At 38.4% G+C, this 14,597-nt stretch overlaps 1 protein-coding gene across 4 annotated transcripts in view; it reads right to left on the bottom strand.

The window, feature by feature from the left end:
• The window catches only part of CDKL5 (cyclin dependent kinase like 5), a 66,014-nt gene that overhangs the window by 37,781 nt on the left and 13,636 nt on the right, over positions 1 to 14,597 (bottom strand). For all 4 annotated transcript variants that reach the window (XM_081907539.1, XM_081907540.1, XM_081907538.1 and 1 more), the window contains exons 2-5: positions 13,929 to 14,145; positions 11,474 to 11,508; positions 4,063 to 4,108; positions 496 to 632 (exon numbers count right to left, since the gene is read on the bottom strand). In XM_081907539.1, the coding sequence (XP_081763665.1) occupies positions 496 to 632; positions 4,063 to 4,108; positions 11,474 to 11,508; positions 13,929 to 13,992 (282 nt within the window). In that variant the 5' untranslated portion in view covers positions 13,993 to 14,145. The remainder of the gene's footprint in view (positions 1 to 495; positions 633 to 4,062; positions 4,109 to 11,473; positions 11,509 to 13,928; positions 14,146 to 14,597) is intronic.

Here is a 14,597-nt window from a genome sequence, read left to right as displayed (position 1 = left end):
GCCTCTTTTAAAAGACTCACCCTGTATATTAGCTGTTCTTGCAAAACACATCTTATCTATAGGTGGTGAAACTACAGGTTAAGAAACAAACATTTCCTAGAAAAATAACTGAATGTAGAAGTAGCTACTAGTTAGGATCTGAAAAAAGAAGTTTTGCCACTTTTGAATAGTGGCTTAATTTAAGAATTACTTGGTCAGAAAGGAATATTTTCATTTATTGTTCAAGAATGCACTAATAATTTGGTTATTTCCTGCAAGCCCACATGTCCAACTTTAAATCCTCCTAGTCCCAAATGATTTTGCTATCTTCTGGCTAGAGATGGGTCTACTTTTGTGGAATAATGTAATCAAGCAAGTAGGAGCTGTTCATCATATTATTTCTGCAAGAATAAAAACTATAACAATTTTTGATGGATAAAAATAACTTCTTTTTTTAGTTTCAGGTTTAGGAACACCCGAACTAAATTAAAAAAATAATAATTAAAAAAAACTTACTTTTTCTACATATTCAAACACCAAATACAGTTTTCCTCTTCTTCTGAAAGCTTCTTTCAGCTCGACTATGTTTTCCTGTTTCAAAGTACGGAGCATTTTAAGTTCTCGTAAAGTAGTTTCTTTGACCTCTTCATTTTCTAAAAGTTAAAAAGGAAAGTTGGTAAAACTAACTTTAAAAAACAAAACAAAACAAAAAACCCTCCTTGTATGGAAAGAGATTCATTAAAATTTTCACACCAAGGAAAGTCTACCACTATCAATCCACTATTCATATAACATTACAAGTACTCCATCAACGTTAGTACGAAAGCATATTCTTAAAAACTATTATTATACTAGGGCTAAGGAAATGTATTATGATTTTTACATAGACAATGTTCGCATCTCTGAGGATAAACTAAAGAAAAACTAGAAAGATATAAGTGCCAAGTCTACTGTCGAGGTAGAGCTCTCCTTTTTCCATTCAAAAGGTATTAGAGACGTGGCAACACATAAACTTTCAGAGTCTGAAGGTTTTGTGAAGCACTCTAGTGGTAATGCTAAGAGTTTAATTTCAATACTGTACCGTGGTTTATTGAAATCAGAAGTGAATGGTACAAAAGGTCTTAAAATTATGTGGGAGCAAGAACTGGGTTTGAAACTAGAGGAACAGGAATGGCAGGCAAGATGGAACAAACCCCCATGTAGGTCCATCTCAGCTAGGTCCATCATATATTTTTAGACACCAGAAGACAACATTCCTCTTTAACCAGGCCTTTGGCTGATTAAAACTCTATATTCTTCCAAATGTGTTGGGGGGAGGGTTATTGCTTTGTTTTGTTTTATTATGTATTTTGTGTCCCCATTTTGTATTTTTATGTTGCCACCCACCCTCAGATCTTCATGAAGGGCAGTATACAAATTTAACAAAATAATTAGTTTATTTAAACTAGTAATTAATTTAATAAAATAAAAATTAGTTGCAAGAAGAACTTTTTTTGGATGGGAAAGCAAACAGCATGAAGGGCTAAACAACCATTCTCTGCTAGAACACTCCCTCCCAAGTATGCTCTGTGATTGAGAAGTCTATCATTATATGTAACTGCTGAATTTTGCCCTAAGCTACACTGTTAAACATGCTTGTGACAGGTGAAACTCAACTTAGAAGAAACTACTTCCAAGGAAACATGCTCTGAAATAGGTTGAAGTTTGTCGGTCATCCAAACCTTTCCCAATGGCTTACCTGTGGTTTGTTTACTGCCAACAAACCACAATCATGCAATTAACCACACATTTTGTTTTGCCCTAAACACTCGCTGTGAAGAACCCATGCCTTTCTGACTCTGAAGAATCAGTCTGAGTGAAAAGGAAAAGCTAGGAGAGCTTTCAAATGGAGAGTAAGATCAAGTAATACTGCTTACTGTTCTACTTTCAACAACTGCCTGACAGGTGGAATGTCAGCAGGCGAGTTTAAGTGTTAAGGAAATGCTGTACCGGGAAGGAGGGGTGTTGCCTGATGAATATCCATCAAATATGTACCCTGCCTCTCACCCACTGCAGCTGGAGAGAACAGCAACACACCAGCAACCTGAGTAACAGAGCAATTTCAGCTTCAGTAAGCTGGCACAACTTACCCTAGGTTAATTTACCCCCATTCCAAACTCCATTTGGGAAGAATTTGACGTACACGGCCCTTTTTTGCAGGTTAAGTTCCACTGGGGTACTAGTTCAGGGAACCCAGCTAAAAGGCAAACTCTTCCACAGCCTCAGAACACCCCTTTGTGGGGCTTACACCACCTTAACTTCCACCCGCTGAGCCAGGGTGAAAGACTTATCCCAATATAGCTCTGGCTGAAACTCCAAGGTGTCAGGTTGCTTTAAATATGTTTAGGATGGCAGCCCAAGTTTCAATTTCCATTTATCAAAAACAGTATGGTGTCTTAAAGCTGCCTAATTGAAGAAAGTAGGCCATTTAATAGTAAAATTATGGAACAGGATCATTTTGATTGGAAAACAATTGGGTAGTCTTTAAAGGTCTGATTTGAAAGGGAAATATGGGTAGGATGCAAATTGAAAATTTTATTACAGGTGATCTGGATAGGAATTAAATGATTTATCTAAATGAAATTTGAATTCTAGTGAATATTTCTAAATTTGCACATGCAAATTCTATCCCCATTTAAGTCCTCTTCTTTGTTGGTGCATATCCTCTTTATTGGTGATGTATAAGTGCCTACACTAAGTATAGGCCTTTATCCACTTCTTATAAGCAAATTGATGTGTTTTCCTAATCTTAAAAGCAATTCTTTCTCATACGAGTGTGGGTCTCAGGTGGTCCGTCGCCATAGTTTTGGGCATTGCACTTGGAGGAGGTAAAAAAGTACCTTACTTCACCAGTCTTAAAGGGAACCAGGAAGAGGGCCTTCTCAGTAGTGGCACCTGCCCTGTGGAATGCCCTCCCACCAGGTGTCGAAAAGAAAAACAACTACCAGACTTTTAGAAGTCATCTGAAGGCAGACCTGTTTAGGGAAGCTTTTAATGTTTAATAGTTTATTGTATTTTAATATTCTGTTAGAAGCCGCCCAGAGTGGCTGGGGAAACGCAGCCAGATGGGTCGGGTATAAATATATTATTATTATTATTATTATTATTATTATTATTATTATTATTATTATTTTATCTCACATAGGATAAAAGAGAATTTCACACCCAAATATTTACACAAAGAAATCGGGAACATAGTAAGCTAGTCACAACTTTAATTCACGATTCTGTGAATCTGAGATGATCAATTATATGCCTGCTGCTTTCCCCTGAATTATGTTTGTGATGGAGTGTGTGTGACATCGACAGCAGACTATGTCAGCATCTATGACAAACTGATAATGAAAAAGGCCTTTTAAGATGAGAGAGCAAGTTTAAATAATTTATACAGAGCAGTTAAAAACTGTGAATCTGTATGAAATAAACTAGTAGCATATCAACGGCCCTATTGAAATGAAGAGTCCCATGTTCTCTAGTTAAAAATTCAAGTACTGAAGATTAATAAGACAAGAGTTTATTTTTATATTGGATATGAAAGCAAGTTCCTCAAAATTATAAGATCTAATTGCATCAGTTAAATCAATCTTAGTAAGTTTGAAGATCTAAATGACATACAGACAAATGGGTGGGGATGGGTGGGGTATAAATAAATTTATTATTATTAATTAATATTATTATTATTATTATTAACTGCAACATAAGCTTAACCTTCCTCCCTGAAAATAATTTTAACAAATTGGAATAAATTAAAGGGCGCCATAATTACCAAAAATATAAGTTAAAATCTGTGGAAAGCATACAGGTTTAGCACTAAACATCTAGCATTGCCTCAGCAGAAGCTTTGGAACAAATCTCCTTAGGCCCCCTTTGCCACACAAAAGAGTTAGCTTTTAAGTAGCTATTGTGAGTCTCGGAAATAGTCAATGCTTAACACAAACGACACTAAAATAACCATTATATAATGGGACAGATTTTTATCTTAAGACACAAAGCCTGCTGAATTTCATCACCAATGCACTGATATATGCAAGTGGAAAAAAATACCTTCACTGTCTTTGAACTTCTTAATGGCCACAATTTCATGTGTTTCCTATAAATAAAAAAGGCAGCAAAATCAGCTCTTTGTCAAACCACACAAATATCCCACCATCCAATAAACATCAAGGTTCTGCAATAAACGCTTACTTTCAGTTAGTATCTAGTGCTACTTTGTGTTCCAAATCTGTGAAGGCCTAGAAATGTTGTAGTTAAAAGCAGGGCTTTTATAGCTGTCCCCAAGGTTACAAGAAAAATTCTCGCTCAGAGGTCTGCAGTTCTTCCAATGTATTGGATTTTTAGTGGAGAATGTAAAGATCAGCTTTTTCACTTGGCATTTGAGCTGGCTTGCTAGTCTTTCTGGATCAACTAAATAGACATTATGTTATTTTTTATGAGGTTTTATATTTGCTCAAATCCAGAGGGCCTGTTGCATACAGGAACACCTTTCAGCTAGTGCAAGGGGAGGAGCTCCTTCTGGACTTTTTACCAAGTCCTCTTCTCATTGCAGCCAACACACCATATCATGTCATGACATGAGGGCTCTCAGAAGTGGGATTTTCAGGGCTGCAGGAGGAGGAGGAAGGTGTGAAAGCCTTTTCATGTGACCAAAACTCTACGTACACCCATGCCATGGGTGGTTGCTGTTATTATGGGAGGGTGTTTGGGTTTTTGCTTTTGTTTTCTTTGGTAAGCCACCAGGAGCCTTGGAGATGTGGCACAGAAATTAAAACAACAGTAAACATACTTTCAAAGAAACAAAGTAAATTAAAAATGAAATTAGAAGGAAAAAATACTTTTAATCACCAGGTGCAATGCAATATATGGATACACTTAATATATTACTATTCTTAGATTGATACCTGGCATTAAATCAATCTTTTGAGAATTAAATAAAGGTTCATAGTGTGAGATAAGCATCACAAGCATTTGAAGCTTGTTCAATTGGGATTACTTGTCTAAAACAAAATACCATCCTAGATCCTTTGGATAAAACAGGATGCCACTTTGGGAGGTTATTTTATGTATGTGTGGTTCTTCTAGAATACAAGTAAGAAAACCTCTGGTGCTTGGGCCAAATTAAAGTCACCAGGCCTATTGTGGCTCACTAGGCTGTCTCCCCCAGCCACGATCAGAGACAGGCAAAGCTATGGCTATAAAAAAAAAAACCAGAACCCTAGAGTATGCTCCTGTTTGTTCCTTTGCAAGCAAAAGGCTTCCACTGTTTCAAGTGGGTGCCAAATACAAGACTCAAATCAGATCCACCATTGTATAATGTCAGGTGATTTGATGTCAGTTTTGGCTTGTAGAAGGCTGACCACAACAGGATCCAGCTCTCTGGCCAAAAGTGGCTCCACGTCCCTTTCTACCAGAACATTCGAAAGAGATGATCCAACGAATATTAACACTGAACAGAATCACTTTGCCACTTTCTACCATATTAATTACCTAGTTCTGAATAGTGAGTCTTCTCTTCAAAGTGCACAGACTATGGTATAAAAGCTGTGAGCTTCTATTCATGCTAAACAGGTTGCACGGTACCAACACTGAGAATTCAGTTGATTTCTTACTAAATAATCAAGAGCATATAGAGTAAAAACCAAACAATTAACAATATATATTCTTGATGCTATTCCAATAATTAACTACTCCCTGCAAAAGCTGAAATACAAGAACTGCACAGGAAGTTACTTTATCAGAAGCTAGCCAGAAAGTCATAACAATCTACAGATGGCACTGCTTGTGAATTACTCTTTACATAATCATGGCAGTATTCCATATTTGCCATAAATGTTAATTAGTTTCAGGAAGACAAGTTCTACACTTGGTGAAGATGTAAGCTATGGAAGATTGTAAATTAGTAAGCAAGCTCTTGACTTTTCAATAATCCTGTTTTGACTAGGGAGGGTCCCCCCTCCCAGACACCAGAATTCATACACTCTGGCCTTTTGGTCACTTCTAGTGCTAATATTGTGATCCTTCAAGTGTAAGACAGGCCCATCCCACACATAACTTCCCTGTGTTTATCCAGGTTGAAGATGGTGGCATATAAGAATCATTTAACAAAAAAGTTTTTTGTTTAACAAGCTGTGTTTTAAAAGGCTTCCCTATTCACCCAGCTTCCAAAAAGCCAAGAAATTGCAGCTCTTAAGGGCCACACCCTGAACAGACATATCATTTAAGCAATAGTGCCGTAAGAGACACTGCACCTGCTACTCTACTGTCTATAAAGCCCTTGTCCAAGGAACAGGAGATGACCACTGCTGAGATGACCAGTTGGCAACGCTCCAGATAATGTTATTTCCTATTCATAATATACTGATTCTAACCCAATAAAGGCTTTGAACATTCCATGTATTGTTTCTCTGTCAGCAGGCACTGGTACACATGGGATTCTTCCCCCACACCCTCTCTAGTATGATTTAGCTTCAGCTGGCCTCGGGATAGGATTCTGAGTGGGTGGAGTGAACATGAACCATGATGAGCTCAGAAGTAGTAGTCCCTCTTCTCTATGCTCAATCAAGCACCCTGTACTGTGAGGAGAGGGGGCAGTCCTCTAGATAATTTACTACGGTCAAAGACCAGCTCACATAACATAACACAATAAAAAACAGCGTTCATAAAGATAAAATATACAATCGGAACAGATTGCAGCAATAGCTCATGAGTTAAAACTGAGATATATGCATACACCTGTACAACTGAGATTTGGGCTACCATTAAAAATTGACCCTGAGGCGCCCCAAAGGGCAAATTCAGCATTTCCCTAGTAAGCTATTTTATTCTAGAGGATGATCTGCGCCTACAAATCTGGGCACAGAATCTGGCTACCAGTCAGGTCATCTTATGATCTTTGCCTAAGAGGAGAGAATTAAGTTTAGACTTGTCTGACAGATCAGCGAGCCTCTTCAGCAAAGGGTCTTACTATGAATCTCAACATAAAAAGTAGGGGGGAGTCCTCTCAGAGTGCACAAATAGGTGGGTACTGCTGCCAGGGTATATGAGCCAGCCTGGTGGAGAAGGGCTGGGCTGGTTATGAGGGTTGCCAAGAGAGGGGGTGGGCCAAAAGGGCTGGTTTTCCCATGGGGGAGGCAGACTATTATTTTATGCAACAGTACTAATTGACCTAGGTGTGCCTGGGTGTCTAGGTCTGTAGGAATGCCACCTAGCAGGGACACCTCCTTCATTTTGACTGATAGGCCAGCCCTGCCAGGTAGCATTCCAGCAATTGTTAATTATGCCTCTTGTTGCCACTATTTGCCTTGGGTTCCTCAGACCTTCCTGAAAGAGTTCTGTATATTCTGGCCCCCTCCCAATGGATGCTTGATAAAAATCTTTTTTCCCTTCAGTAGGTCTTGACCCCCTGTTCCACAGAGGGCTGTGAAAGCACCTCCCCAGGGCTCTTGCCTAGAGAGCTATGTAAGCTCTCTGTAGTCTACTCAAAAACAGTGGCTGTGAGTAGCATAAAGGGTGTTCGAGGTAGAGGCTAGCAATACAGTCATACCTCGGGTTAAAGTAGCATTGGGATGAATATTTTCGGATTGCGCTCCGCGGCTACCCGGAAGTAACAGAGCGCGTTACTTCCAGGTTTCGACGCTCGCGCAAACGCTCAAAATGACGTCGCGCCAAATTGCAACCCATGCGCGCGCATGCATGCGGACACAAGATGCGTTCACTTCTGAATGCGAACGGGACTCTGGAACAGATCCCGTTCGCATCCAGAGGTACCACTGTACAGGGGTAACTGCTAACTGTGGCATTGGGCCTTATAAAGTGTAATCTTGCATTCTGTCTGTGTTGTGTGGCAGCTGCATTCTTTTCCATAGATCCCACGGGTCTATAGGCCATTTTCTGGTTGTGAGTTTCCCCACGACCAGACACAGGGGACACTGGCCATTCTGCCAGTGTATCTTTGGTCTGAAATAACACGAACACAGATTGCGAAAAGACTGCAACTAAGATTGAATATATGAGTTTAAATTGATTATTTTATTAATTGTTGACTTAATTTGCACACACATATGGAAAGAATATTTCTGAAGCAAGAAGGTATCAGTTATTTATTATACATGTCTCATGGCATAGTGCTCTGTGAGAGTCCAAATCTACCTCAGCACCTGTATTGCAGGACAAAAGATTTCTGCCTAGCCTACTTTCAGTTTACACCAATAATGTACAGTAGAATGGCTGCATACCTGCACTGCAGGGAGTTGGTGTCCCTTCCAACTCTACAATTCTATGCTTCTGTGACCATGGTTCAAACTCTTACAACTAAAACAAGCCCACTGCAAACGATGGATTGTGAACCGGTTTTAAGCCACAAATATTCAATTCATACGAAAGCAGTCAAGATTTATGGAATATGAAATTAAACGTGGCATAAATTCTTCTTCTGGAGGAGAAGGGAGCTCATGAATTCAAGCCTTCACTACAGCTCATTCTAGCTTGCACACTTAGCACTATATACAAGCCAGCTGCAAATGTCCTTGAGCATCTCAAGAAGCACTTCAATGCAAAGTCTTTCCCAGAGTCAAAAATCCCAAGCGGCTTGGGAGAAAAGGATTATGTCTTCTATAAAACAGAAGGCCAAGAACACAACAACCCCTGACTAGCAAAGTGACCAGATAACATCCTTGAGATATTTTTCAGTTTCTTCATCATATTAAATAAAACATTCTCAATTGGACTCAATAAAAAGTAAAATTGTCACATACACACTTCTCTTCCCCTACTGAAAAAAACCAACCCACACCAAACACACCCAGTGAATATTCTTATCTTCTTCCAACCACCTTACAATTTATTCACTATCAACCAAACAAAATCTCACAGGGATAAAATTTAAAAGGGCAGTGCCAACACCCAGTTCCCTCACATTCAAACGAGGCAATGGAAGTGCTGAATTGGTGCCTGGAATCAGAAGGAGGCTGGATGAAGGCCAATAAACTGCAGCTCATTCATGATAAAATGGGCTGGTGGTTTCTTCATTCTGACAGATGGTGTTCAACCTGTTCTGAATGGGGTTGCACTCTCTGTAAAGGATTGCAATTGTAGTTTGGGAGTCCATTGCTGGACTCAACACTGCCAAGAAAGGCCACTTGTCTCTGTGGCAAGGAGCACCTTCAATTGTTTTAGACACTGAACAAGTTATGGTCTCACATTAGGCAGAGAGCCTGGTCTCAGTTATCCAAGCTTTGGCAATACCGAGGATTGACTACTATAATGTATTGAACATAGGGCTGCCTCTGAAGATTACGTGTAAACTTCCATTAGCTCAAAATCCAGTCAAAACATCACTCTAGGATTTTAAGCCGAACATACTCATATTTGACTTCAAAGAGTAATGATTTGACTTCAAGATATTGTAGAGCTCAAATAGGTGCAGAACAGGGCACCCAAAAGGTTCATTGGGTCAAAAAGGTCCCCTGTAATGAAAGATTCTAAACTTTCTAGTTTAGAAAAAAGGGGAGCACAATTGAGGTGAGGGAATAACACAACAAAGGTGTAAAAAGATTATGCACAGTGTGCAGAAATAATTTTTCTTCGTGTCTACTGTTCTGTTTTACATTTAATTACAACACTTGGTTGAGTGGCTTTCTATTTAGTTTTAAATTATTTCCAAATCTTCATCTTTTGCCGTTTCTATTACACAATAATTTCAGTATAAACACCTCAAAAAGTTTTGATGGGCTGTCTCAGCACAGTGAAGTCAGCAAAATAATTTAAGTTAAAAATAAATAATTAAAGTTACAAATGAATGCACTACATTTCTGAACAATTATCCTATTTTCTATGACAGATTAATTTATATCTTTGTCTTCTTACAGTCTTTAGTGGCTATCTGGTCATATTTTCATCTGTCATGTACTTCAATACTATTTTATCCCTAGCTTTCATATTGTTAGTGATTTGCTTTTCAAATCTTTCTTGGCCTATTTTACTGGAAACTTAAGATTTTATATTTCCAGTATTTGCACTCTTTTACATTACCTTCATTCAGAAGCAGAAAATGGATAAGGTTCTTTCATATGAAAGAACAAAGTGCTAGAGTAAACACTAATGCTGATTAGATGCAGATATGTGCTAATTTCATATTGTTCTCAGAACTTCAGATTAAAGCTTCATTCACGTATACTGAACTACATTTATTGAAAGCAGCACTGCCGGTATTACATGCAACACCAGTTGTGTTTGTGGAAACATTTTCACACACCTGTATGCTGCAATCCTAGGCACACTTGCTTAGAAAACATTACATTGGGATTTAAAACCAGTGATATTTCTTTCCAAAATAAATAAGCTGAGGATCTGGATATAAATGTTGAGAATCAGTGCTCTTCAATACATTCACTTCATGCGATTATTTTATGTTCTCAGTAACTTCACAGGAGCTAGCTTTTGGACTAGGTTTTTTCATCTTGTTTAACATAAGATATGTAGTGGCTTTTGAGCCTGACTGGTTTGAGCAGTTTTTTAAATCAGAGATGTCATTTTTCATGGAACTGCAGGCAACTCAGCAGTCTTCTGCTGAGTAACTTAAATGCTAAGCAGGTGGAAGACATGAAAAATTCGTCTGTGCAAATCAGACTACAGACAGTGAAATTGTGATTGAACATCAAAAGGCTTAGGTTTCTATCCCCCCCCCCATATTATGAAGTTAGATATACATGGCTATTTCACCCAAACATTTGAAAGTAGGCAACCAAAAAAATGAACACAAGGTTCAGAATTATACACATAGCTTGTGCACAATTAAAAGAAAATGCTCCTTTAAGTACTAGTGATGACTTGCATAACAAAGTGGAACTTCTTACTTTTTAAAAAAACAATGGCTCCTTATCATGAATCAGATTTTATAAAACACAGCTTTCTTTTTTAAAAACATGATTCCCCCTTTTCCCTAATGTTTTCTGAAAATTAGCTACCACAAGGAGCTTACTGTAAAATCCTCTGGTGAACATAGGATTTGATCCAACACAAATCAAAAGAACAGGTGCGAGTCAATCAATGAGTCCCCTTAGCAATGAGGCCTCTGTGCAAGGGCTTGGACAGCATGTGGGGATAGAGTGGAAGAGTGTTCTGCCCAGCAAGTCCCTGAAGGAAGGGATACCTTCACACAAATATAAACAAGTCTTAAAGGAACTCCCTTCTGCCTTTACCTCACAGCAAAACCCTTCCCTCTACTGAGACAAGCCCTAGTTTATGATTTGTGCTTGCTCTGCAAAGCAGAATCAAATATTAGTTTGGTTCAGACAAAACAGTAGACAATGGGTTGCCTCAAACTAGGAAGAGAGGGAAGAAGGGAGGAAAGAAGGGATGCCAAATCAGCTCTGCATATGGTAGCAATTTACTCTAAATTTCATCTATACAATTTCATCATGGGAACTTGAATTACACAGCTTAAAAGTATTTTTCTTACCTTGTGCCTGCACTTAAGAACAACTCCATAGGCTCCTAGACCACCATTTTAAAAAAGAGGGGGGAAAGAGGTTAGCCACCAGAAGGCAGGAATTGCTATATATACAAGCATACATAAATAAAATACACCCACATACCCCTCCTCATTATTTAGACCAAATACTGTAACATTTAGTAATATGAGGCAACTCTGAATATACTGAAAATTGGCTAGTAAGTTTTCAAATTCTTTGATTCTTTTACATAGTTTGAAACCATGGATGCTTGTATCTTTCAACAGAAAGCCGAACTCTATAAAGGAATAAACACATGCACACAAATGTACTTTTGAATGTCTGCAGCATAAAAATACAGAGGTGATAGAAATGCTGTTATATCATCAGCTTTATTTTTAAGGGGTAATAAGCAAACGTTGGACCAGCAAAGCTTACGCAGGGAAGCTTAGGCTGTCCAACAATAATATATACTTTCCTTTACATTAAAAGTGTCTAAAAGCATTTCAGAAATTGGTACCAAGATGTTACGTTATTAAGTAGACGAGTCTGCATTCAGAAATCAATCTGCCAGACACAGTAGAACATATCCTTTTCTACTGTCCATTGTACAACCAGCAACTCAAACGCATTCTGTCCCCTTTCTTGGGTAGTCTAACATCACAGCACAATGAAAATATCAGATTCTATCTGTCTGACATTAACCTGGAAGTAATTGCAAGGGTGGCTGAGTTTTTAATAATAGTATCTCTTAGAGTGGTGAATGGCACTAGTTAGTGGGAAGAAACTCCATTGAAAATCCTCGTTATTACATATTTTTACATGGCTGTTTATTGGTATATATTTTAAAATTTTACATATGATGGCCTATATTTGTAATGCCTAAAAAAGGTTTGGCGAAGCAAGCATCTAGAAATTTGAATTAGTTTATTCACTACTGACATGTGCTTTGCACACACTGTTACACAAAAAAGAAATGCATGTTAATGCTAGGGATCAAAAATGGAGCCAGGAAAATAATGCACTTGGCAACAACATTCTCTTTGCAAAAGGAAAAGGAACAGACTTGTCTCCTAAGGGTTTCTGGACATTAGGCAAGCACTGCATACTTTGCAAGCTCGATAGAGCAGACGGGTTCTTCCTGAGCTCGCATGAAAGTGTATAAAACAGTGAGACAGCTTGTTTTGAGTGATTATGATTAAGGAGAGGCCCCATCCTTTTCTAGGCTTCAGAAAAGCAGGGGAATTCCCTCCCTGCTTCATACACCAAGATTTAGAGCGGGGAAATAAAGAAACACTATTAGCTATTAGAATATCTATATTATGGTATGTAGGTATGTAGGGTGTGTGTGTGTGTGTGTGTGTGTGTACACCACTTTTTATTTCTAAAATATACAGTATACTAAAGCTCTTTATACAGCCATAAAAATCACAATAAAGATACAACACACACAATCAATTTTTCTATTTTTAAAAAAATCAATCGCAGTAAATGAGGGAGATCCAGAAATAGCAGTAGTGGTCAGGACTAAATAGAAATAGTTTTAATTGTAGGCCAGCATCAGTGCCTGTCTAATCTCAGTGGGGAGATCATTCCACATGATAGTTACCACCTCCATGAAAACCTCTCCACATCATTCCTGGATGTATGGTATGGTGATATGGACAAAAGGACCTCCCTGAAGATCCCAAGGACCAAGATGAGACTACCTAAGGCTACCTGGTCCCAAGCTGTTTAGGGCCTTATTACACTAATGTTGTAACAGAACACTGTCTGTCAGAAGAGAATATGCTAGCAATAGATACCGTTAGAGAGAGAGGGAAAAAAAATTGAAGGCTGTATGATAGTTAATGCTTCCCATAGTGGACACTTATTCTCCTTCTCTCCAGAAAAAAGATTTTGTAGGTTGCTTGTAGAGTTTTTAAAAATTTATTTTGGCAGATACCTAGGAGTCTGCATAGCCTGCACACCAGTAGCTTCCTCATACCATCATTAGCTCTCTCTAAAAAAAAGCATTATCTTGTCCCTAACTATTAAGAATACGTTGAAAGCACAAAGAGGTGATTCAGAAGTCAAAAGAGTGCATGATGTTAGATGTTGTGTTATTAGTTAAAGCTTAGTGGTGTTATTGCGGTATTGTTTTGTTTGTATGTCCTAATTGTTTCTTTTTCTTTAATGTTTTGTGTAAAGTGATTTGCAATAATTTTTGTTTTTTTAAAAAACTTGTCCCTAACTATAACCATATTTGGAGGTCCAAAAGAGATTCCTGTAGACACCATCTTATTTTCATTCTCCCTCTTGTTATGTCTGTGCACCTTCATGCACGTAGTCCCAAAATGAACTGAAAAAGGATACAACAACAACAATTTTATTATTTATATGCCGCCCATCTGACTGGGTTGCCCCAAGCACTCTAGGTGGCTCGCAACAAAATATTAAAAACACAATAAAACATGTGCTTACCTTCACCAACAACCCCAAGGATCTCAAATTTATTCATCACATTACCAATATTAGGAATCTTCATGAAGACAAATTCCTCATGGGACAACAGTCACACAACATGGCATAGAGAAAAGCTGAAGGCTTTGCAGACTGAAGAGAAGGTTTTTGATAGTAGAGTCTATCAATATAGATTTCTTCTTTCTTACAGTCATGTATTTAACTTTGTGGGAGATTCCTGTGCAGAAATAAAATAAGTGGCATCAGCTAACACTGTTTCACAAAACAATCAATGGCAGATTCACTATATCGGCAATTATTTGCACTCCAGAAGTTATGACTCAAACCCCATCAAAAGAGACACACACTTTTTACAGAAAAATAATTCAAGAAGCTTCAGCCCAGTTTTACATTGTGGTTAAAACAGAAGCACAGCATGCTGTCCTTTGATCGTTCAAGTTGTTAAGAGCTAGAGAAGTGCACAAAGGCCTGGGTGTACAGATGTTGTCATGATGCTTATGCCTCAAGTGCATCATTAGCCATCCTGTACAAGCAGTAACTATTTCACGTGGGGGTTCCATTCCTGGCTACCCATACCACCCACACCCCATTCTGCCCTCTTCTGGGTCCAAAAGGACCCACACGTTGGAAATTATGCATCAGTTGGATGCACCTAAAATTCCACCTGTA

The sequence above is a fragment of the Podarcis melisellensis genome (genome assembly GCF_964234715.1).
Source record: "Podarcis melisellensis genome assembly, chromosome: 4".
Taxonomy (NCBI): domain Eukaryota; kingdom Metazoa; phylum Chordata; class Lepidosauria; order Squamata; family Lacertidae; genus Podarcis; species Podarcis melisellensis.
Note: the sequence above shows the minus strand (reverse complement) of the source record. Positions and strands in the feature narration are given on the sequence as shown.